This window comes from Melozone crissalis, unplaced genomic scaffold (assembly GCF_028551555.1).
Source record: "Melozone crissalis strain CALT ecotype California unplaced genomic scaffold, PUWL_Pcris_2 ptg000045l_1, whole genome shotgun sequence".
Classification (NCBI taxonomy): domain Eukaryota; kingdom Metazoa; phylum Chordata; class Aves; order Passeriformes; family Passerellidae; genus Melozone; species Melozone crissalis.
Genome location: NW_026535823.1, coordinates 4,901,020 through 4,925,864, shown reverse-complemented (window position 1 = coordinate 4,925,864; position 24,845 = coordinate 4,901,020). Strand labels below are relative to the sequence as shown.

At 51.0% G+C, this 24,845-nt stretch overlaps 2 protein-coding genes across 2 annotated transcripts in view; one reads left to right on the top strand and one right to left on the bottom strand.

The window, feature by feature from the left end:
• GLUL (glutamate-ammonia ligase) overlaps nucleotides 1–7,652 on the bottom strand; it is a 16,545-nt gene extending 8,893 nt beyond the window's left edge. The window contains exons 1-3 of the mRNA XM_054286297.1: nucleotides 7,524–7,652; nucleotides 4,676–4,803; nucleotides 759–975 (exon numbers count right to left, since the gene is read on the bottom strand). Coding sequence (XP_054142272.1) covers nucleotides 759–892 — 134 coding nt within the window. The 5' untranslated portion in view covers nucleotides 893–975; nucleotides 4,676–4,803; nucleotides 7,524–7,652. The remainder of the gene's footprint in view (nucleotides 1–758; nucleotides 976–4,675; nucleotides 4,804–7,523) is intronic.
• On the top strand, nucleotides 5,985–24,845 carry RGSL1 (regulator of G protein signaling like 1). Its single transcript, XM_054286083.1, has 20 exons — nucleotides 5,985–6,068; nucleotides 6,535–6,618; nucleotides 6,875–6,949; nucleotides 7,586–7,715; nucleotides 8,459–8,563; nucleotides 9,182–9,343; nucleotides 9,493–10,439; nucleotides 10,871–10,933; nucleotides 12,991–13,222; nucleotides 13,888–13,974; nucleotides 15,499–15,512; nucleotides 15,782–15,883; nucleotides 16,762–16,994; nucleotides 17,511–17,762; nucleotides 18,815–18,953; nucleotides 20,220–20,344; nucleotides 20,903–21,039; nucleotides 23,708–23,803; nucleotides 23,941–23,998; nucleotides 24,839–24,845. The coding sequence occupies exons 1-20, from the start codon at nucleotides 5,985–5,987 to the stop codon at nucleotides 24,843–24,845; spliced, it is 3,132 nt and encodes a 1,043-aa protein (XP_054142058.1).

Below are 24,845 nucleotides of genomic sequence, written 5' to 3'. Positions count from 1 at the left end.
ATCACAGAATGCTTTGGTTTGGTGTGGAAGGGACCTGGAGGTCATCAAGTCCAACCCCCTGCAATGAGCAGGAACATCTTCAGCATCTCTCCTCTCCCCACACTCAACACACTCCTAAACTGAGCTAAATAAAGCGGCTGTGCTCAGGTTGGTCTCTTTCTCCAGGCAGCACTGACACAACCAGAGAACGCAGCCTCAAGCTGCACCAAGGGAAATACAGGCTGGATATTAGGATAAAGTTTTTCACAGAAAGAGTGACAAAGTTCTGGAATGGCTGCCCAGGGAAGTGGTGGAGTCACCATCCCTGGGTGTGTTTAACAAAGCCTGGATGTGGCACTGGGTGCCAGGGTTTAGCTGAGGGGTTGGGGCTGGGTTGGGCTTGATGATCTTGGAGGTCTTTTCCAGTAATTCTGTGCTTCTGTGAATTCTGTGAGCTATACCACTTTCAGATGCATCCAGGGAAGTGCTTCGTGCTGGGAGGCCCTGCATGAGCAACTGAACTGCACCCAGGTGACCTCAGCCACGGGCTGCCTGTCCTGATATTGCATCACCTCCACCCCTGCCCACCCCTGGGCACAGCTGCCTCTGCCTGGACCCACACCAGCAGCTCCTGAGGTGCTCCCAGCCTGGCATACCTGGACATGCAGCACGTTTCACCCAGGGCTGGAAAACCCAACCCAGCACCCGAGCCAGCGCTTAGCTCAGAAGTGACCGAGCCCCCGTGGGGTGTGGGGGATGAGGGCCCTGGGGACACTGACCTTGTGCAAGCAGCAGTGGCCGAGCAGTGTCCCCCGGAGCGCTGCAGGACGCTGACGAAACCCCCCAGGGCAGGCAGGCAGCAGCTGCTGGCCCTGGCTGTGAGCAAACATTGCAGGCTCCGCAGCAGCCCCATGCTCCCTTTGAAGGTGCTGCCAGGGTCAAGGGTGGCCGTGGGCTGGTGGCCAGCGGGCTTTCAGCCTTTCCAGAGCAGATCACCTGGGCCAGTTTAGGAAAGCAAATTAATCAGTGCAAACTTACAGAGGCACATTCAGAGTGAAAGAAAAGAACCCCTCCCTCCTCATTCAGCTCCCTGGACCCTGCTCAAGGGGAAGAGGAACCTTGGGCTTTCAGCCTTTCCAAAGCAGATCACCTGGGCCAGTTTAGGAAAGCAAATTAACCAGTGCAAATTTGCAGAGGCACATGCAGAATGAAAATAAAAAGAACCCTTCCTCTTCATTCAGCTCCCTGGACCATGCACAGAAAGAAGAGGGACCTTGGGCTTTCAGCCTTTCCAGAGCAGATCACCTGGGCTGCCCTAAAGGGCAGTTTAGGAAAGCAAATTAATCAGTGCAAACTTGCAGAGACACACTCAGAGTGAGAGAAAAAAACCCTTCCCTCCTCATTCAGCTCCCTGGACTATGCACAAAGGGAAGAGGAACCTTGGGGCATGGTCCCCAGGACAGCCCAGGTGCTGGCACCAGTTTCTCTCTTCAATTAGGCAAAAAGCCACCTCATAGGACTTTGGGGACTTCACCTCCAACTTGAGGATAGCCAATTGGACAGGAGCCAAAAAGTCTTGCCTAAGCAATTTACTAGAAAAAGAAGAGAACCAAGGAACTAATTGCTTTTGTGGAGTGTTTTACCAGGAGCAAGAACCTCTTGCACCTGGCTCAGGTTTTCTCTGTAAGGAGTTTTGTTATTTTGCCTTTTATTAAAACTTTTCTGCTTCCAACACTAAAAAAAAAAAACAAAAAAAAACAAAAAAAACCCCACCAAACCAAAAAACTTCTAAGCTTTTTTTTCCTTTTTAAAAAGACAAAAAATAGTAACAAGAAGCAAATTCCTACAGCCACTTCCCTCCCCACCCCTCTCTGAGCCACCTGTCCCCATGCCCACCTGTGAAAAATGCATAAAAATGCATATTTTATGATGGGCTTTTTGCAAATATTAAAATGAATATTATATGTGTTATGTTAGAAAGTGTGTTATAAATATGTGCTATTATATATATATATATATATAAATTATGTATTAATTTTCTTAAGTAGTGTGTTAAATATAGTTTTAGGTTATAACATAATGTTAAAATATAAACTATGCTATATAAGATACTTATTTTAAAGAAAGGACTCGCAGCGAGATAGCAGCCACAGGACACCTAATCCAAATTGTCCAAAATTTTTATTCCTCTAATTATATTGCTATTTTTATAACCATTTTATTAGTATTAAACTTTTAAAAGCAAGTGATTGGCGTTTCTGACAGCACCGCTCGGCTTGGCACCCCTCCCAGGAGCCCCTGGCACTGCCCCATGCCCCAGCAGCCCCCTGCCCAGATCCAGGGGCACTCCCGGCTGCCAGCCCCTACCTGCTGTGCTTGCAGAGCTTGCCCGGGGGCCAGCACCTTCCCCGAGCACGTGTTTGCCTCCAGCAGCAGCCAGGGGGGAAGCTGGAAGATGAGAACGTCAGGGACAGGCGGGATTTGAGACCCAGGAATTGCTTGGCTCAGTTCGTTCTGTACAAGGGTGGAGAATAGCCCAGGGAGAGCTCTCAGCACATGCCTTTCCCCGCTGCTGGAAATTGGTCAGGGTTGTTTTTGTTGGGATTTTTTTCCCCCCTATTTTGAGTTCACACTGTTTAAAAGCCCTCCCAGCCAGGTTGGGGGCTGTGTTAGCTGTTAATCTCAGCCGAACACACCTCACATCTCCATGAGTGCAGAAATCCTCAAACTGCTGCCTGAGTGGATGAAGGGGTGAATCTGGGCCTGACATTGTAAATTACACAACAAAAAAAAATAATATTAATTATAAAAATGATAAATTATTAATTATAACAGCAAGGTGCCGCTGCCCATGTCCCTCCCTCATGGCTGAATTAGGTCCCTGTCCTGCCACAACACATATTTAACCCAGGCTGCTGAAGTCAACAGCCCCAGAGGCTGGGGTAAGGTTACACCAGTGGTTCTGCTTCAGCTGGAGGGGAGACAAGTGAAGGCAGAGCCTGCCACAGGGGCTGTCAGCTGTAAGGGAACAGTCCCAAGCAAGGAAACCACAGACAGATGGCAACAGGCTCAGAAATACTCCCCAAGGAAACACCAGTGGGGTGCTTGCCGAGCAAACAGATCTCATCCACTCAGGAGACTGAGCGGGGAAATCACATGAGAAAAATCACTGTAGGGTGTTCAAGAAAGAAATTCATATTTAAGGGTGAGCTGGAATTCATTGTAAAAATCATTGTAGTGTGTTCAAGAAAAGAATTCATATTTAAGGCTGAGCTGGAATTCCTCAGCCTAGAGAAACTCCACTTTTAAGGCTCTGTGGGCCTAATGTCCTATAAACTATTTAAATGAAAAGAGCATGAGGCTGTACAGGGGGGGAAAATTCCAAATTTTCCCCCAAAAGCTTGTGGTGGGGACATACTTATATACTTATATTTAATACTTATGCTAAGGGGGAGAGCAGGTTTGTGCACTCAGGCTGGAGCTCCCCAGATTTCTGGCTCTGCAGACCATCACCCAGAGCCAGAGCAATGCTGAGACGTTTGGGGTGTGTGGGAAACACCCCCTACCCTCCTGATGGCACCAAAAGGGCCAGGCTGGGCTGCTGGGGGGGCTGTGAGTGCCCAGTGACCCCAGGCAGTGAGGCTGACATTGTGTTTGGGCAGCCTTGGACTTTGCCACGCTAGGGAGCAGTGCCAGCTGATGTTGGGCAAGGAGAAAAACCCCAGCCCATCCCCTCTGGGAACGTGAGGCTCTGCCCCTCATCACCCCAGGGCTGCTCCCCACGCCAGGGTGGGTGATTTGGGCTGGGGCAGAGGGGCAGCAAAGCCCTCCTGACGTGTTTCATGTTGCAATCCTGCCCTTATCTTTTTATGGAGCCCAGCCACTCCGAGCTTCCTTCTAAATCTGGGCTCTGCTCCTGTGCCCACCTCTTTTTTTCAAACTTTTTTGGTTTTTTTTTTTTTCCTAGATAGCCACACAGCTCACGTGTGCTCCTCTTGTGAGGACACTATGTGCCCTGGGAAGCCAGGAGAGGAGAGCTCCATCCTGCCAGACCTCTTGGGGAGAAACTCCATGGAAATGGCCCTGTGCCCTCTCAAAGTGACCATGCTGGACAATTCCTGCTCACAACCTTATTTTTTTTCCTGGCAGAAGCCCTCACAGTCCCAGAGCTGGATGAGCACCCAAGGAGCCACCCCATCCTCTGAGGATCCTACTGGGCATCTGCTCAGTGTCCAGCTGGAAAATGTGGGGGGGGTTTTTTGAGTTTTGACTTTTCTCTGAGGATTTTTGAGTCTTTTAGGTGTGAGACAGCCACCACTCCGGTTCGTTCCTATCCCCCCTCTCATCTCTGGGGCTCAGCTGCAGAAATCTTTACGGATCCATGATGGGAGCTGCTGCTCCTCCCCATAACTCCTTCCCACAGCTCTGCCTGGCACCGCTGGGACGAGCAGGTGTTCTGTGGCTCACAGCTGCCCCTTCCCCACATCCCTGTGGGTTTTGGCACAGTGACCAGCCCCACAATCGGCTCGGAGCTGTGCTCTGTCTGAGACGCAGAGCCCTGCTGCTGCTGGGAGCAGCTCCGCATTCCTGGTTTGACAGCGCCACCTCGTGAGGTGGCCCCGCTGCTGGGGACACTGGGGGACACTGTCCTGCCCCCAGGCCTGGCACAAAGACCAGAGCAGCATCAAACACCCACCTGGGGAGCAGATTCCGCCCCCTGCCAGGGGAACAGCTCACTCCTGCTGCAGGACGGAGCTCCCTCTTTTTCTCCTCCTTCTCCTCTTCCAGCTGCAGGGTGTCCAAGGGTGGGTCTCAGCCCCAGATCTGGTGAAGAAAGACAGCAGATAGGAAATGTCGGCTTGGTCTGTTTAGGGCAGACACAGAGGGGTCTCCTGTGAAATTCCCATCCCGAGCTGAGCGACCACGCTCAGCTCTGAGGTGCCACCAGGGACCCGCTCTGAAGGCAAGAAATTTGCCCCAGCAGGGAGAGGGGAAGGGTTTTGTGGCATTTATATTCTCTGAAAAAGTTCTTCTGTTTAAGATTTTTCTCTTGACAAGCTAAGAAGCTTAAAAAAAAAAATCTTATCTCATTTGCGTCTCCTGTGTTGTGCTCATGTGTTTGAAAATTGTTTAGTCACAAGTGATTATTTCTTTAGTCTCCAGTGTGAGTTGTTTTAATTCATTAGCCAATCAGGGCCAAGTTGTGTCAAAACTCTAAAAAGAGTCACAAATTTTCATTATTATCTTTTTAGCCTTCAGTATCTTTTCTATATTCTTTAGTTTTAGTATAGTATTCTTTAATATAATATAGTATCATAAAGTAATAAATTAACCTTCTGAAAAGATAGAATAAAATGCATAATTCCTGCCTTTGTTGGAGCAGTTTCCCAACAAATCCAATGGGGTTTCATTTCAGGACTGCCTGAGTGTGCCTGCAGGGCTGGAGATTTAAAAAGTGACATTTCACAGCATCGCAGGATGGGCAAGGTCACAAGGCACCACCTGGTCCAACACCTCAGCTCAAGCAGGGTCCCCTGAGCCCAGTACTGAGGATTGTGCCCAGATGATTCTCAAATAGCTCCACTAAGGGAGGCTCCACAACCTCTCAGAGCAACCTGTTCCAGTGCTCAGTTACCATCACAGTGAATAAGTTTTTCCTCATGTTCAGGTGGGAATTCCTCTGTTCCTGTTTCTGCTCATCCCATTTCGTGACACCACGGAGAGCAGCCTGGCTTCCACCCTCTGCACATCCCCCCTGCAGGCCCATAGAGACACTGCTCAGATCCTCTCTCAGTGCTCTCCTCTGCAGGATAAGCAGGCCTGGAGGGAGCTGCAGCCCCCCAGGAGTCACCCAAAGGAGCGTGTCACAATCAGGGTGGCACTTCGGAACCCAGCACCGGAACACTGCACCATCACGATGACTCCTGGTGAGTTCCCCTTTGCTGGGGGCTTCAGCCCTTCTAAACACACCCCAAAAAGTGGAAAAATGGGGGGAAAAAAGCTGTATGAAGCTTGGAAATTTGGTCCTCCCTGTAAAACCACTGTGCCTTGACGGAAGAGGGCATTTCCAGGGGCACCCACCCACCAGCAGGCTGATGCCAGCCCACCTTCCTGCATCCAGATCTTCCAGAAATGAATAAAACTTCACAGGGTGGCGGGAGGTGTTGGCCACTGACACTTGCACTGAGTCCTGGGTGGATGAGCTGTGTTATGCCCAGTGTTAGGGTAAGGCAGAGGAGCACAACTTGTGCCCTGCAGCCACCTCCCTTCTCCTGCCCTGTGGATGCCACCACATTTGTGCCCAGCCTTTGCTGTTTGGGAGGCTGCCATTCACACTCCCCAGCTCCTGCATGCTCCTGAACCTGGTGCTTTGCAAACAGCCTGTGCCACCCATCCCAAATCACATTTCACACAATGTCCCAGCTCCAAATCCTCCCCCTGCACAAAGGACAATCTCGTACCACACATCCCCTAAAGCTGATTCCCCCCAAAACTCCTCCTCTGGCTCACAGCTGGCCACACAAAGCCCAGGTAACTCTCTCTTTTCCCCCTGTAGCATCCATAGCCTCCACGGACATGGGGCTGCTGCTGCAAGATGATGTTTTTGTTGACTTTTTCAACATCTTTCTGAGCCTTCCTGTAAGTCCACTCTGCACCATCAAACCTAGAGCCTTTCAGAGCTCTCCTCAGGTGAACTTTGTGTGGCATTTTAGAGGCTGCAGGAAAATTGGGGGTTCACTACATTCAGGCTGGAAAATGAGGGAAACCTGAGGATCTCAGCTTGGAGATAAAGGGTCTAAAAGGGAATTTGTTGCCCTTCTGTGTAGTGGGAACTAACTAGAACTCTGGGTTCCTCTGCCATCTCTTTCAGCTCTCCCTTTCTGTTTTAATGCAGATTTTTGGGCAGACACCCCTTTACATCAGCGGCATGGGCCGGTGGTGCCTGTGGCCAGAGCTGCCGAGCCACCTGGTGAGAACTTGTTAGAAGGGAGGAACAGGGAGGAAGGGCACAGGGCAGGGGCGGGAAGGAGCCGCTTTGGCACTGCCAGGGCCCCTCTCTGGCTCTCTGTTCGTGCAGCTGTGAGCGATCATTTCAACCCCGGCCGTCGTTTCGCTGTAAAGCCCTGGGCGGAGCACGATCCATTTAAAGTCCTGCTGCAGTTTGGGGTCTAGCCATAAACACCGAGAGCACGTGTGGCGGCACAGAAGGACACAAACATCATCCCCTTGTCCCGGATTCCTCCTGAATTCAACAGGAGCCAGGGTGGCTCAGCCCTCCCTCCCCACTCGTGCCCGTTCCCCACAGCCCTTGCAGCGCTCAGATCCCAAAGCAAACAGGAGCCCCCGCTCCTCTGGAAGCCCCCGGGGAGCTGCCATGCCTGGGCTCTGTGAGGAGGAGGAAGGAAGCCCTGCAGGAGCTCGTTTTGGGCACGGGCAGCGGCTGAAACTCGAGTATCCCCCTTGTGCCTCAGCACCACCATCGCCATAAAGCAACAGGGCTCCTTCCCCACCTCCTTTCCCCGTAGCAAGGACCTGTTACTCACCCTAAAAGCCAGGCAGGATCCGGCTCCTTGCTCGCAGCTAATCCTCTCCTTGGGCAGCGCAGGATGCCAGCCCCGCGGCTTTGCTGGCTTGGTTGGAAAAGCAGCGTCTGCCTCACTTCTGCAAATCCAGCCTGTGCCTGCACCTCGTCCTCTGCCAGAGGCTGCTGGCGTTCATTCGCTCGGGGGAAGCAGGTGAGTCATCGCGGCACGGAGGAAACCGGAGCCGCTGCTCCTCTCGCTGCGGGGCTGGCGCTGCCAGTGCCTGCCCACTGGGTCGTGCCTCTGCTCCGGGCTGGGAAGGCGTTGCACATCCCGTTTTTAGGATTTACATCCCATTTTGCAGGGATTTACCCCACCGCGCTGTTATAAGTACCTGCCTAGCAGGGTTTACCGAGGGGTCCAGGGGTGGAGAGCATCCTGGGTTTGCTGCTGAGCAGGGATGCTTTGGGAAGACTGGCTATGATCTCTCTTACTGGCCACAACTCGGGATTTTGCTCACTTTGCCCCTAAAATGAGCCTTCTCAGTCCAGCTCCTCAGCCTGCATGTCAACTGCTACTGAAAAGAAAGCTCTGGCAGCAAGAGTGCCGATTCTCATTTCAGAAAAATAAGCAATTCACCAAGGCTTTTCCTAAGTACATTGCTGCTGCTCCTCCAGTCGGGTTGAAACTCAAAGCTGGAGGAAACTGAGGGCGAGCCCCCAACTCAGGACAGAAAAGATGGACGTTTGCAAGGAAGAAAGGCACAAGAGCAGGACAAGCTGTCCCTGACAGGAGCAAGTTATCCTTGCAAACACCCTATGTGCATCCCACAGCCTGCCTGAAACTCCCAGCTCAGGGTGATTTGCTCCAGCAGCCTCTTCCAAGGTGGGAGCTGGAGAGTTTCCTTGGGATCTGGCAGGCAGGCCCTGATGCCATCTGTGCTGTGTGTCCCACAGCAGAGCTGCTGAACTGGCACAGCGCTGACCAGTGGCTGCTGGAGAGGTGCATCAGCGGGAGCCAGGGCATGCGGCACCTCTGCGCCTTCCTCCGAGGAACTGCAGGTGGGCACGGGATGCTCCACAGCCGCCTCCCTGCCAGCCAGGCCCACCTGCCTGCCAGGAGGCTGGCACAGAGCTGGGGGCATGGGTAAGATGCCAGAGAAAGCTTTGGAAGGTGGGCCAGCAGCAGAGATGGGAGGGAGATGCACAACCGTGGCTTTGCTGTGCTCTGTTCCTCTCAGTTCTTCTTCATCCACCCTTGGGGTTTCCAGGGGCTCCTCCCTGTTACAGACATTTTTTTATGAAAAATCTTTTCTTTAAGATTTTTCTTCTTGAGAAGCTGAGAGGTTTTAGGGACAAAATGTAAACAATGATTATTTGTTGCTGTGGAATGCAGCAGGTGGATTTGTGATTGGTCTCATGTGGTTGTTTTTAATTAATGGCCAATCACAGTCAGCTGGCTCAGACTCTTTGAGCCACAAGTTTTTGGTGGTTTTTTTTTTTATTATTTTTAGCTAGCTTTCTGATGAAATTTTTTCTTTTAGTATAGTTTTGATATAATATATATGATAAAATAATAAATCAAGCCTTCTGAAACATGGAGTCAGATCCTCATCTCTTCCCTCATCCTCAGACCCCTGTGAACACGGTCACACCTCCCATCCCTTGTCTGATCTGTAGGGGAAGAACTGATGGACTTCTGGCTCATCACTGAGAGGCTCCTGGGTCTGGATGAGTCGGATGGGAGTCAGAGGGAGCTGTTCTTGTCCCTGGAGCACAGGCTGAGAGCCACCCACCTGCGTGAAGGCTCCAGTGTCCTCACCTTCTGCACCACCATCGTGGGTAAGAGACATGGGAGTTGGGATGAGCACCACCCTTCCAGAGAGTGGATCTTTCCTGGCTGCTCCCAGGGGGATGGGATGCCATCCTCTCTCTGGGGAACAGCCTGCACGGAGCCATCTCCCTGTTGTAATTCCCTGCATCCATCTCAGGATCTCTTCCAAAAGCCAAGCACATCCAGTCCATCAGCACCAGGAGGGAGATCCTAAGCAAGATGCAGGAACAGGTCCTGTTCGTGATTCAGAGTTACTGGCTCCCTAAATTCCTCATGCACTGCAAGATGGGGATGGAGGAAGAGGAATTGTGCTGGCCTTTGCTGCAGGAGTATCAGGAACGTTTGTCACAGGCTGGCTGGCAGCCCCCAGGCCTTGCAGAGCCCCTCCCCACCATGCACATCAAAAGGAGCCAGGGTGTGCCAGGGCCCTACTGCAGCCAGAAGGCCAAAGCAGAGGTCTGGGCTATGGTCAAGGAAGGGAGAGACAGCAAAGAATTGAAAATGGCCACTTTTCAGGTGAAAGCAGAGAAGCAGCCAGGGCCAGCTGGGAGCAGGGAGGAATTGTGGCTGGATAAGAATGCTGTGGGATCAACTCCCCAGCAGTCACAGCATCCTGCCTTTGGAGGCAGAGGAAGAGCAGCATTTCCTGGCAGACCACAGTCCAGTGCAAAGCAGGATCTGCAAAACCTCTGTAAGGTGAAAATGCTCCCTGACCTGCTTCCCTCTGCATCCCTTGCCCGGCTGCCATCCCTGAAAAAGCCAGTCAAGACCCTGGATTTCCTTCCCTGGGCCCTGAGTGCCGAGGCTTGTGCTGGAAGACCCTTCAGAGATTTCCTGCAGCACCAGAACAGGCCCATGGAGACTCTTCTCCTGGACCTGTGGCATGACCTGGAGGAGTTTCTGCCCGTGGTTCTGGACTCCAGCAGAGAAAACAGCTTCTCCCTGCGCCATCTGATTGGGGAGAAGATCTGCAAGACCTACCTGGAGGACAGCAGCATTGAGAAGCTGCCCTTGGAGACCAGGACCCTCGTGAGTTTGTGGAACCGTCTGACATATGGAGAATTCTCCCCCTGGATATTCAGAGCCCAGAAGGAGATTTGCAAGGTACACAGGGTCAGGCTGGGAGGCACAGCTGGCATTGGCACCCCTGTGGTGGTGTGAGGGCTCTGGGGGTGTTTAGGAAGTGAAGCCTTTGGAAAATGAAGAGGAAAAGGGATTAGGAAGGGAATAAGTTGCAGTCACCTTGCAATGAACCAGGCCAGTGGAAAGGAGCTTCCTCACTGGTTGGGCTGAGCAATCACTGAACATCTCTGGTGACCCTGGCTGGGTGCACATTCCAGGACCATCCTTCTGCACCCATCATGGTTCCAGCACAACTCCAGTAAAACCCATTTAGAACCCCAGCCCTTCTGGGCAGCCCCATGGACCAAGCTGGATGTGCAGGCGTGTCCTGGGCATGTCAGCAAGGTGTGAGCCACCCGTGGCACCAGCACTGTCACCCTGCCTGAGGACAATCCCCCTTTGCTCCTCCTCAGGTGCTCTGTGGCCTCTATGAGGAATTTCTGGCTGCTGACGACAGAACATTCCTCCAGTTTATGGTAAGGGGGATGTGCAGGGGCATCCTTGGGGGGTGTGCAGGCACCAGTGGGGATGTGAAAAGGTGGAGAGGGAGTGAGGGAGGGAGGAGAAGCCCAGCATTAGCTGCAGTGGTCTGGCATCTCACAATATCCCCAGCCAGTGCTGCCACAGGGTGACACAGCAGATCCTACCCTGCTCCAGCTGCCACAGCAATGATCCTCAGCTCTTCCAGCACAGCATCCCCTTCAGCTGTCAGCACTGCAGGCACAACCTGTGAGAGCTCCCCTGGGACAAGCTGTGACCCTGCCTAAGAGCTGGGAGAAATGTAATTACAGGCTTTTAGTGTAGGCATGGGTGAGCCCAGCACTTCTGGGAATTGATATGCCCTTTTTTTTCCTTGCCTGCACTATTAATGTGTAATTATTCCTGCTATTAATGCGACTCATGTGCATGACACACATGGGATGACCCTGCCCCAGCACCAGTGCCTGGCCAGCACAGGGGGGAAGAGGCCATGCAGCCTTTTAGCCCATGACTCAACCACCCTCAAATTTTCCACTTCTTTTTTTCCACCAAAAAGGATGATATACAACATCAGAGTCACACAAGCCCTCTTCCCAGACTATTATTCCTCCTGGCATCAGAAATCCCATAAAACCTCTCCAAATTCCAGCATTACACCCAGAAACCTCCTTGCAGGCAGAACCCCCTGAGCATCCCACCTGCACTGGTACCTGTGCAGGCAATTCTTCTCACTGCAGATGGTGTTCTTCAGACCAACTGTTTTCCCAAACTGAAATGTAAAATCAACAGCTGATCCTGGGTATGTTAAGGAGAGGCTGTCAGGGCTTGGTGTCTTCAAAGACCTGGCTCCCAGAGCCTCAGCCAGGGAGAGCTGAGCATTTTGGAAAAGTCAGCAAAGTCAGCTGGCAGCTCCCACCTGCTCTTAGTGGGGAGTTAATTATCTGCCCAGGTTTTTTAAGCACCTCTTGTGGAGGAAATCTCCCCTGTGAGGCCAGAGCTGCTCTGGGAGTGCAATTAGCACTTCAGCAGGGTCGGGCCCTGCTCTCTGTGGGCACCATCCCCTGAGCCAAACCCCTCCCGGCGCTGCTGCTGCTCTGTCAGGGGAGCTGCTGCCAGCTTAGCAGGGTTATTTTTGGTGCCTGCTCTCAGCTCCCAGCCAGAAATCAGCCACTCTACCCCTTAGGCTTGGCGAGCTGTGCAAACTGTTTGTCTTTGGGGAGAGGCAAAGCCTGCAGGAAGGTTTGGGGGAATGAGGGAGGCACTCCCAGGGCACCAACTGGTGACGACAGCCAAGAAAACAGCACACGAGGCTGCCAGGCTGCTGGGGACACCTTCAGGGTTGTTTCCAGCCCTCCTGAGGGGATTTTGAGCCCTTCAGAAAAGCTGCAAGGCCGTGTCTGGCCTAACTCTGGCTGCCTGTACGTCCCAGCCAGCTTGAGCTGAGCTTTGTGCTCTCACAGATTCCTTCCAGACTGCTTAAAGCTCGAGCAGAGGTCTGAACCAGGCAGGTCTGGAGTCTGAGGTGCAGTAAAACACGTGGGTGATGCCTTGGGAAGGCTGACCTAGAACAGAGGCTGGACAGAGCTAAATAATAAAGCAGGGATTTATTAAAAGGCCTCAATGGATCCACCTTGGGCAGCACAAGAGCCCAGCCAGGGCTGCACCCAAGATGAACCAAAATGATCACAAAAATGGACAACAGGTCATGGAGTCTCTCACTTTTATAAGTTCTGGTCCGTTTGCATATTGGAGTTAATTGTCCAATTCCAGCTCCAGCCCATGAAGTCCCATCCTTCTTGTTTTTCTCTCTTCAGTCCACGGTGTTTGTGCTCTTGGGCCTGAGATTTGGATCCTTTGTCCTTGGTCCCCAGCTAGAGCAGGAATTGTTTTGTCTCCCTACTCTGTGCAGAGAGCTCATAGGAAGCCGAGACCCACACACTAAAGCAGCCCAGAATCTGAAAAACACAAAAGTTCAAACCTGAGGCATCCTGGGCCCAGTGCTGGAGATGGGGAAGGTGCTCTGTGCCATCACCCTGCCCTGTTCTCACCACAGGCTCCAGGCATGGATGTCCCCATGGCCAAGGTGCCAGGTCGTGCTGCTGGCAGATGGGGACATTCCCACCTGTCCCAGAGGATGAACCAGGCCCTGCAGCTGAGCCAGGCCCTGCATGGCACGAGGAGCTTGGAGGGGGTCTCCTCCAAGGACTGGCAATTGCTTGCTGCTCGGGACCTGCAGAAAGGGGGCTCCATCCAGGCAGAGATGGAGCTGCTCCTGGGCAGCGCTGGTAAGAGGGGACTCTCCATCCCTGGTGGGGCTCATGTTGGCTGAAGCCAGTAAAACGTGGTTTATGCTCCGGTGGTAGCGCCAAACAGGTGATGGACATCATGGGGTGGGTTGGTACAGTGGGTCTGGGAGCCTTCATTTGTAAGGAAGGCTTTGACAGCTTTTTATTTCCTGTCAAAATCAGTCAAAACTGTCCACTGGGATTTTAGACAAGGGCCAGATTCCCTCCTGCCAGTACCAGGGGCACCAAATACCAAATCCCTGTATTGTCCTGGATCACCAGAGCAAATGAAAGCTGCAGCAAAGTGGCTGAAGCCCAAAGCCAGCAGTGGCTCCTGTCACCTCAGCTCCACATTTTGGCCTTCTGAGGATGCTGGGACTGCCCATGCTGGTGCCACTGGTGTAACCCTTCAGCTTTGTTCTGTCATGCAATCCTTTGGGTATGACACCGATTTTCTGAGCTGCACTGAGGGTGCAGCAGTCACCTGTAGCCTGTGGGCCCTCAGTTTTACCCAAGAAATGCAGTGTTACAGGTAGCTCATTGAGCAGGACACACAAGGGGACAGGAAAAGTGACAAAACCCATTCCTCAGAGCCAGTGCTGAAGGGCTGCTGTAACCAGAGGTAATGTTCATGGGCTCTGTCCCCTCTCCCCTCTCTGCTGCAGAATCCCAGAGGATGATAGCAGATGAGCTGGCTGTGAGCAGCCCCAGCAGGGAAGAGGAGCTCCTGCAGCTCACAAAGGCAGCACTCGGTGAGTCCAGGCAAGAGCCCAAGTGGGCTCCCACACATCCAGCACCCTTGGGGAGCTTCTCCAGAAGGAAAGGCCTCTCCACCCACCACAGGCTGTGCTCTGGGGCATTAACCCAGCCAGGGAGGGTGGCACTGGGGGTTTTCTCTGAAACAGATGCTGAGATATGAAGTATCGGTGATGATGTGAGAGATGGGGAGACTGTAAAGTGATCAAAGAATCCAATTTTATTGTGGACGACAAATGCTTATAGACTGCTTTAGGAAGGCTTATAATGTTTTACTGCAATGATTGGGTTAAAAATCATATAAACAAACTTACACATTTTAAACCTCTCTTGCCTGCAGAAGTCTGATGTAATTTTCTTTTTCCAGTAAACCCGTCTGATTGAATCTTCCTGCAATCTTGATTTAATCCTCAAAGTTCTGTTTGCTCTTGCCAAGGCATCCTGTTATCAAATCTCTTAAGCTAGCCAGGTCCAAAGTCCATCATCTGTCCTGTGTGTCCCAGTATCCCAGTAGTGAAGAGCTCCCTTGGTGTCTCCTGGGCCAGAGTCACCACAGACACACCCTGTGGAGGCTCCAGGGTCCAGGTGTCACCTCTGGCTGTCCCCTGGGGAAGAGGCCAGCCCTGTTTCTGTCCCCACAGCTGTTGCATCTGAGAGGATTGCTCGAGAGAATGCTGCTGCTGCTGCAAGGAAGAGGGAAGCTAGAAAATGCAGGTCTGGCATGTCACAGCACACAGCTTTGCTCCTTCCACTCTTTCAGGTGTTTCCCAGTGCTCCCCTGTAGTGCCACTGGTCTCTGTTTGCTCATTTGGACCTCTCAGATGTAGGGTGGCCTGTGGGTTTAAACTGCAGAATTAGCAGGGAAAGGAGAAAAAATAACACTCCCCACCCCCAGCTCAGATTTACTCTTCACACCTTGTGCAAATCTTGTGCACTTCATCCTCAATCAACCCCCAGAATGCCACCTGAGCAGTGCTTAGATTCCCAGAAAAATCACTTAAAACCACACTGTGGCCATACTTAAATCTCATACTCACATTTCACCTCCTGGGACTACTCCAGCACTGGGATATAAAGCAAATGGGAAAATGATGCTGAGCACCTGGGCTGAGCTGATTTCTTCAGCTCAGTTATGCAAATGCACCCTGCCCAACATCCATCCCACTCTAACAACTGCTATTAATTAATTTTTCTATGGCCCATCAGTATTGATATTCCATCCACACCCTCACCCCAAACCTACCAAATCACTACTGGGCCTGCAGGCTGCTGGACTGGAGGAGGAAAACACTGCAGATAAGCAGGACAGACACTCCCATGTGCAAGAAGAGAGTGCAGGGGAGGGTACCTAGTGCCCTCTACCATTGTCCAACCTCCTCCAGGACCAGAAATCCAGTGGGACCCCAACCCCATGGCCATCCCCTATCAGCTGCTCCCACCTTAGCCCCCCTTCCATCAAACCAGTGCCCTCCTCATGCCTCTGGCTGCCCTGATGCTCTCTCTGCTCTCCCATCTGGCAGGCTGGAGGAGGAGGGTGAGGAGTATGACGAGGACGAGGAGGATGAGGATGAGGATGAGGATGAAGAAGAGAAGGAAGGACCCTACTATCAGAAGAAGAAGAAGCAGAAACAGATGGAGAAGCAGAAAAAGTCAGGGAAGCAGAAAAAGACAGAGAAGCAGGAAAAGACAGGGAAGGAGAAAAGGACAGAGAAGGAGAAAAAGACAGAGAAGGAGAAAAAGACAGAGAAGGAGAAAAAGACAGAGAAGGAGAAAAAACAGAGGCAGAGGAGGAAGGGACAGCAGCAGGAGCAGCAGCAGGATTTGTTGCCCTGGAACAAAAAGCCCAGGTCGAGGCGTCCTCGGTTTGTGCAGGATGGGACAAGGGACCTCAAGACACCGAGGATGGTGAGGAAAGACATTCCTGTGTGCTCCAGGCTGAGGGTGTTTGCCAGGCAAGGCAGAGAGGAGGTGCTGGGAGACAAGGGTTGCCACATAAATGGGGTGAGGGGGTCAGACTTGGAGAGCTGCAGAAAGGCAGCAGGGAAAGGCTCCCTGAAATAGGGCTCTCCTTGAGCCAGGTCTCATGAGCTCTTGGAGATCTATTTCCCACCCAAGATAGCTCAGCTACCTTTTGAGGCATAAAATCAGCAGGATGGCTTCTGTGGTAGTGTTGGAAACAAAAAAAAATTTTAAAAGGTAAAATAACAAAACTTTTTACAGAGAAAAAGCGAGCCAGATTCCAGAGGTTCTTGCTCCTGGTAAAATACCCCACAAAAGCCATTGGCTTCTTTGTTCTCTTCTTTTTCTAGTAAATTGCTCAGGTGGGACTTTTTGGCTCCTGTCCAATTGGCCATCCTTAAATTTGACTCCATGTTCTTAGAAGGCTAATTGATTATTGTATTGTATTTATTACATTATATTTATTATATTAAAGACTCTATACTAAAACTATGCTAAAGAATAGAGAAAGGATACAGACAGAAGGCTTAACAAGATACTAATGGAAAACTTGTGACTCTCTGCAGAGCCTTGACACAGCTGGCTGTAATTTGTCATTAAGTTAAAACAATTCACATGAAACCAATCAAACTATGACCAGTTGGTAAACAATGTCCAAACCACATTCCAAAGCAGCAAAACACAGGAGAAGCGAATCAGATAATTATTGTTTTCATTTTTCTCTGAGGCTTCTCAGCTGCCCAGCTTTCCCCTGGGCAAAGGGGATTTTTCCAGAAAATATGACAGTGACACTGGCTGATGCCACCTGTGCTGTGTCCCCACAGGCATGGGCCTGGGATGCCATCCGGGAGCTTGTCAGGAGCTACTGCAAGTTCAGGAGGGACATGAAGAATCAAACACGCTGTGCAGAATTTCAGCATTTTCTCCGTCAGGAGCGAAGAAACAAGAGGGAAAGTATGTCCAGTGTCCCTCCACCCCTCCCTCCCCTGGGTTTAGGTAGAGAAGAAAATGGAGAAGACCAGGAAACCTGTCCCTTACCTCCCACCACCATCACTTAGTGCCCTGTTATGCTGTTGCATCTCTCTCAAGTAATGTTGTATATGCAAGTTTGCATCCCTGCCTAAAAAAAAAAAACAACCAAATCAGGAAACAGTAAATGGAGCTAAGGTGAGACAGGCCAGAAAAACAAACAAAAGGAAATTGTTTTCTGGGCAATAGGGAGCTGGCCTGCACAGAAAGTTTACACACAGGTTTGAGAGGAGGCAGGAAAAGCAACTAGAAAAGTAATCTACTAAACACACAGAAACCCTATTTAGATCAAGAGAATTTTGTATATGGAAGAAATAGATTTTTTCCCTTTCATCCTCACTCATTATCTGCTTGTGGGCTTTGTCAGGGCTAACAGCTAGACAGACCAGCAGGCTTTACCAACAGGCCATTCCCTATGGAAACAGTGAACATAAACACTCTGTGGATGCAAAGAGGAGGAGGGAAGGAGATCACCAGGCCAGAGGGAAGGTGTAGCTCACAGGAGTAGAAAGGGCCCCAGGAAATTGCATGCAGCTAAGGGAAGCCCAGATGGGGTGAAGGAGCAAACCCAGCGCTGGGCAGCAGCACACAGCATCTCTTCCCCTGCCTCAGACTTGCCTGTCAAGGAGAAGAAGAGCAAAAGTCCTGCCAAGAGTCCTGCCAAGAGCCCCCGCAAGGGCAAGGGCAAGGGCCAGCAGCAGCAGGTGACGCTGATCAAACGCCGCATTTTGGACAAACAGATCATCGTTGTCAACTTCCTCGTGGATGACCTCCGCTTTTACCTGGAGATGGACAGGTAAGTTCTCCTTCCACCTTCTTCTAGGTGCTTGGGCACCTGGTGGTACAGAATCCCAGAATGGTTTGGGTTGGAAGGGAGCTTAAAGGTCATTCTTGTTCCAGCTCCCTGCCTTGGGCAGGGATGTGTCCCTCTGGACAAGGTTGCTCAGAGTTCCATCCAACTTGGCCTTGGCACCAGCCTGCCTTGGCTCTGGCCCAAACCCATCTCTGATGGAGACGTCCAAAGCCCCCATTTCAGCCTGCAGCCATCCCCTGGCTCAGGATTCCTGTCTGAAATCCTTTTGCTTTGGAAGTCCCAAGCAATTCAGCATTTGGCTACACCATTCTGGATGTCCCAGCAGTGGTGGCATTTCTTCCTTGACTTTGTCCATGTTCCCAACAAACCTCTCAGCCCAATCCATGGCCCTGCAAACCTCTAAGCAGCCAATAGCCCCACAACAGGCAAATCCCCATCTTTTATTCCTCCTCTTTTCCCAAAAAGGGAGAACATCACCTGCCCTGGGTGAACCCTCTGACCACGAGGGTAGCAGAAGAGGGAGGTGGCTTTCCATACCTCCTGTGTCACTGCTCCATGGGATTGCTTTGAGGATTGAGCACTGAGGGTTGAGGATTGCTTTTCCTGGCCAAGAAAATACCAAATTGTCAGATTAAGCACTTTTCTGACCCAGAGATGGGGCAACTGAGAGGCATTTTAAAAACTGTTATTACATCTTCAGTCTCAAGTGAAGGGAAGACCATACAGATGTTATAATTCATGCCATCACAATCAGAAGCCAATTATTTAAGAATTTCTTGCCCTATCAGCTTTAGCCACACCATGCTGTAAATGCCTTAAAGCCAATCATCTAAAATTACCCCTTGTGGGTCCCACTACAATGCATCTTTCATAGTTCTATTTCTCTAAAGTACTTAGTATTTTTTGCAAAGCCAAAGGAATTTAAGAATTTTCTACAAATCCACTTCCCACACCAAATAAGGCAAGAACAGGAGTGTCTAGCCTAGCAGTTAAGCAGCTCTTGTCTCAGAGCAAGACCCCACGTGCCTTTGCAGGTTTTCCAAGCTGGCTGACGGCATGGAAGATGCAGAACCCCAGAACACGGAGTCAGGAAACTACAGTTCCTTTCTCAAAAAGAAACTTGAGATCATCAGCAAACTTTTCCTCAACTCTGACATCCCCCCCAAGCTGAGGGTGAGACATCAGGACCTGCCCAGGAAGGCTGCTCATTGCTCAAGGCCAGGGCAGCACAGCTGGGAACAGTGGTGGGGAAAGAGGAGGAGGGTCTGGATCTGCTGGGGGGGATTTGGGGCGTGCTCTGGAGCTTGGGGCTTCCACATGGGCTGGGAGGGGCGGGAAGCAGTCCCCCAGCAGGCCCTGATAAATTGAAAACAGGCATGTGGATAAGGATGGGGAAGATGGGGATGGTTCTCCAGCATTACCTGCTGGAGAAATGCCAGGCCTGGAGTGCCAGGATGGTGCTGCACATCACCAATCCAATCCTTTCACTCCTCAGAGGCCACTGTCATCACTATCCCCTCCCATTGCACCCACCCCAGTAGCTCTGCCATCTCCCCTTTGGAAGGCACAATGGTTCCCACAGAAATCCAGGTGGGATCCTGCCCTTGTGCTGGCATTCCAGGATGGAATTTGGGTCTGTGCTTAGAGACTGCTGAGGTGGGGTCAGGCAGAGAAACCTGGCCCCATCTGAGACATAAACTTCAAAGAATTTAGGGATTTTATAGGAGCTGAGGTTTTAATTAGAGAGAAGCTTTACTGGAGTTAATCAAAATCAATGGGTAGGTCTTGATGAAGTTAAGAGTGAGTAGTTAACTAATAATTGATTGCTTGTCAGCATAATGTTTGGTTAGCTGGGTTTATAATGAAGAATATAGAAACTGATAAATAACTTTTAGGAACATAAGACTATTGTTTTTAGGAACATAAGACAATTGGTTTTAGGAGCATAAGACAATTGTGGCCTCCTCTGTTCTGAAACCAATTGAAGATGGGGAATAGGAGTTCTACCAAGGGTTCATTTGTCATATTTGCATTGAAAAGGTGGAAAGGTCAGAATGAGGAAGACTTCATTTACTTCCTCATTTTGGGATCCCTCCCCATGAAAGGGACCACCAACCCATTTCAAGGAACAAACTACTCATGCTTAATAGCTTTTGAACTAATTACCATACGGAGTGGGGAATGGGATGTACCAAAGTCATGAACATTTATTTGTATTTTGGGTATTCAATACTTGTATAGATAAAAGGACTCTGTAATCACCTGTAAATTGAGGCGTATATTTGGGACCTATCCCACAATAAACATCCACTTTCCAACTTTAAACTGTTAGAGAGTTTTTTTCTGTCACAATTGGACATCGGTACTAGATCAATATCCATATTTCTAATAAATCACATCAGGAGTGCTGCAAAGTGCTTTGCTCTCCTCTGTGCCCAGGTGAACATCTCTCAGAAAGACAGGGATTTCATCTGGCGTTCATCCTCCAAGGGGCCGCTGACCCGGGCCATCTACCACAACGCCAAGGTCACCCTCTTCCCCATCCTGATGTTCTTCTGGAGAAGGTACCTGTCCATCCCCTCTCTGCCCAGGGGGAGGAGGCTCTGGGCATGCCACCCTGTATCTCCAGCCACTTCTTCCTCTGCCACCAGGGAGGTTCCCAGGGAGGAGTTCTGGGTGTGGAGAGGGATCAGGGAGGCTCCCAGGGAAGAATTCTGGGCATGGAGAAGAACCAGGGATGCCCCAGGGAGGAGTTCTGGCCACAGAGAGGGATCAGGGAGGTTCCCAAGGTGGAGTTTTGGCCATGGAGAGGGATCAGGGAGGTTTTCAGGGAGGAGTTCTGGGCATGGAGAAGAATCAGGGATACTCCCAGGGAGTAATTCTGGGCATGGAGAGGGATTTGGGATGCTCCCAGGGAAGAGTTCTGGACATGGAAAGGGACCAGGGATGCTCCCAAGGGGAAGTTCTGGGCACGGAGAAGGATCAGGGATGCTCCCAGGGAAGAATTCTGGGCATGGAAAGGGTGACCAAGGGTGAGCTGAAAATGCAAACAAGAACCTCCCCGGGAGCTCAGCTGGAATTGTCTCCTTGGAGCTTCACTGCCCCCGCTGTTTCTCACACAGGTTCTGCACCTGGAAGGTGATGAGGACCTTTCAGGCCTACCAGGAGCTGAGCAGGTTTGGGACCCTTGAGGAGGAGGAGGAGGAGAACTCTGAGCTCCCTGATGAGGGGGACAGGAGCTCTCAGGAGGCCAAGGGAGGCAGGAGCTCCAAGGCCAAGGCCCAGCAGCAGGACAGGAGCTCCAAGGCCCAGCAGCAGGACAGGAGCTCTCAGGAGCCCAAGGGAGGCAGGAGCTCCAAGGTCCAACAGGAGAAGAGCTCTCAGGAGCCCAAGGGAGGCAGGAGCTCCCGTGGCCGCAAGGAAGGCAAGGTTCCAGCCTCTTCACCTGCAAAAAGCCCCTCCAAAGCAGCCAAGAGCCCTGGTCCCAAGAAGCTGGAGGCCATTGCCTCTACTACACAACATGCTCCAGGTTTGTTCTTCCAGTGCAGAAACACCCAGACCTGACATCTTTTAGGTTGACCCCCTCCTTCACACAGCTTTGAGGGTGTATGTGCTGCAGGCCTGCTGGGGAAATGGAATAGAATATTTTTATTTTTTTTTCCCCGTCAAAATCAGTCAAAACTGTCCAGTGGGATTTTAGAAATTTTCTTTGGTGAATAGGGAAGTGAGCACAGAGACTTCCTGTGCAAAGAGCTGTTGCATAATTCCTATTTATTTCAATAGCCAAGTTAAAAATAGTCAGGCACACCCCCTGCAACAGAAATAAAAACCCCCAATCTTTTTGGGCTGCAAGTCAAATGCAGGGAGCAGGAAAAGGAGAACAACTGTGCAGCCAAACACCAGGCATTCCATAGAGGGTGCTTGGAATATCTGGAGTGGAGAATAAGCTCCATCAGGGTTTCAGGTGACATCTCCAGGGAAAGAAATGTTTTTTCCTTCCTCATCCCCTTGTTTAGTTTTGATACACTGAATAACTCTAAACTGGAAAACACAAAGTGATGCTGAGCGCTGTCAGTCTGCCTGACAGCCCTCTCCTTGGCTTGAATATTCATTTGGAAATTGTCTAATTGATTTTTGATTAAAGGGGAAACCAAAATAGGCACATACTAATCCTGCTTTGACGGATGAGTGGGCGTCAGCAAGCTGCTGCTCTGCTCCCCTGTCATTTATCACTGTCGAGTTCTGGCTAAAAAGCAGCAGAGTTCGAGGATTTGGATGGCTCCAGGCAGGTGTTTGAGCTCCTGCTCCCCAGCAGGGCTGAGGTGACACAGCCCTGTGCCCCAGGAATGCCAGGCCATGTCCATAGCTCCCACCACCTCACCCCCTGGCTATTCCCATGGAAAACATCCACTCTTCAGCTTGGGTCTCCACCTTGTTACAGAGGTCTTCCAGGACCTTCTCAAAAGTCGTTGTTTTAATGCCAAAGTCACAAAGAAAAACCTCATGTATCACAGATGTATTCCAAGGCAGAAACCTTGTGTTACAGTGCAGTTATCCAGTGTTTGCAGGTTCTCCAGGGAGCAGAGAGAGTGACATTCAAACAGATTCAGATCAGAGATAGGGAGTTGGTTTTTACACTAGAGGGTGGTAAAACACTGGTTTAGGTTGTCCAGAGAAGCTGTGGCAGCCCCATCCCTGGGAATATTCAGGATCAGGTTGGATGGGGCTCTGAGCAACCTGATCTAGTGGGAGGTGTTGGGGGCTGCACGAGATGGCCTTGAAAGGTCCCTTCCAACACAAATTATTCTGTGTTTAAATCAGTGCAAGGCTTGGGGCAGTGCCAAGCAGCACAGCCCATGTTTAACAACAGCCACAGAGTGACTGCACTGGACACACAGAAAAGACTCTGATCCATCCAGGATGGACATCAATCCCACAGGGACAACACTCCCCAAGCCACCTCTCCTTGCTGCATCTCACAGGGATAAGTGAGACTTGGGGTCAGAAAAAACAGGAACATTTTTAACAGCAGCCAGGCAGGAAAAAACCCCTCAGCTTGCCTGGCATGTAGGGGACAAGATGTGTGACCCAAAATAGCTGCTGTGTCTGACTGTGCTGATGTCCAGACACTTTTCTGCACATTATGCTTCCACCAATGACCTTTCTTTAAGGGTCTTGGTTTTCTAACCTTTAGGTAAAAATTTTTCCTTTAGGTAAAACTTTACCTTGAGGTAAAAACATTACCTTTAGGTAAAAACTTGCTTTTGAGCTGTCATTAAAAAAAATTAAAGTTGCCTTTGTTGCCTTTTAAAAAGCACTGAAATTGCTGGGGAAAACACCTGTAAATGCAGAGAAAACCTCCTCTCCTCTTATTTTGAGGGTTGTGCAGACATGGTTTGAGCAGGGCTGGGTGGTGACAGGCAGGGACCCATCTGCCATCACCAACATCACTGTCCTCAGGGCACTCCTGGGACAAACTTCCCAGGCAGGCACAAAGCCTGGCACACCTTTCTATTTGTAGAAAAATTCTTTTTCCACTTTGTTTTCTCAGTCATCCACGGATGTGGTTCAGAATGCTTCAGCTTGGCAGCTGAGAAATGCATAAGCTGAATTAGTAAACAGTGTCCAAAGAAAATTTGAGGACAAACCTCCTAATGAGCCTGTATTTAAAAGAAAAAAATTAAAAATATTATTTTTTTAAATAATATTTTTTTAATAATTAAAATAATTTAAAATCTCCCATTTCTGCCACCCAGCCTTGCCACAGAGCCAGGGTGGGACATGTCACCCCCAAATTGTTTCAATGTCAAGTCCTTGCTCAGCCATCCTTCCTTGTGCTCTGGGTAACCTCAAATAATTTGAGGGGGACACCAGTGCTGTCCCCCCTCTTTTGCCACCAGAGCACTGCATGTTTCTCCCCTCACCAGGTAAAAAGGCTCTCCTTTCCTACAACATGTCAGATGGCCTTGGGCTCCTGCTACCACGGCCCCCAAAGAAAACTGAGCCTCCAGAGGAGCAAAAAGGTGAGGAAGCACTGAATGGAGCTGAATAGAGCACTGAATGGAGCCCTCCTGCTCCTGAGGGCTGTGGGGATGGCAGCTGGGCTGGAGGGCTCCCTGCAGCAGCCCTGGTGAGAACTTTGTGCTGTTCTTTCCCTCAGCTGCAGATGCCAGTGGGGAGAAGAGGCCCTCGCTCACTGAGCCCGCCCTGCAGGCTGGGTAGGTGCTCCCAGGGGTGCTCTCCTCCTCCAGAGCCCAGCAGCACAGCCTGTGGTTCCCTTGAATCACAGGGGATGGTGCAGGATGCTGGGCAGCCCCACCAGCTCGAGAAACAGCCTCTCAAACTCCCAGATGCTGCACAGAGTCTCTGTGCCCAGAACTCCTCCCTGGGACCATCCCTGATCCCTCTCCATGGCCAGAACTCCTCCCTGGGAACCTTCCTGATCCTTCTCCATGCCCAGAACTCCTTGAGAGCCTCCCTGGTCCCTCTCCATGGCCAGAACTCCTCCCTGGGAACATCCCTGATCCCTCTCCATGCCCAGAACTCCTCCCTGGGAACCTTCCTGATCCTTCTCCATGCCCAGAACTCCTCCCTGGGAGCATCCCTGATCCCTCTCCATGGCCAGAACTCCTCCTTAGGAACATCCCTATTCCTTCTCCATGCCCAGAACTCCTTGAGAGCCTCCCTGATCCCTCTCCATGGCCAGAACTCCTCCCTGGGAGCATCCCTGATCCCCCTCCATGCCAAAACTCCTCCTTGGGAGCATCCCTGATCCCCCTCCATGCCAAAACTCCTCCTTAGGAACATCCCTGATCCCTCTCCATGCCAAAACTCCTCCTTGGAAGCATCCCTGATCCTTCTCCATGGCCAGAACTCCTCCCTGGGAGCATCCCTGATGCTCCCCTATGCCCAGAACTCCACCCTGGGAACCTTCCTGATCCCTCTCCATCCCCAGAACTCTCCCTGGGCACACACAGGGCCCTGTGCTGCTCCCTGATCACCCTCACCTGCCTTCAGCACCAGCAGCCACTGATGCAGCATCTCTCCCTTCCCTGCAGGCCCTAA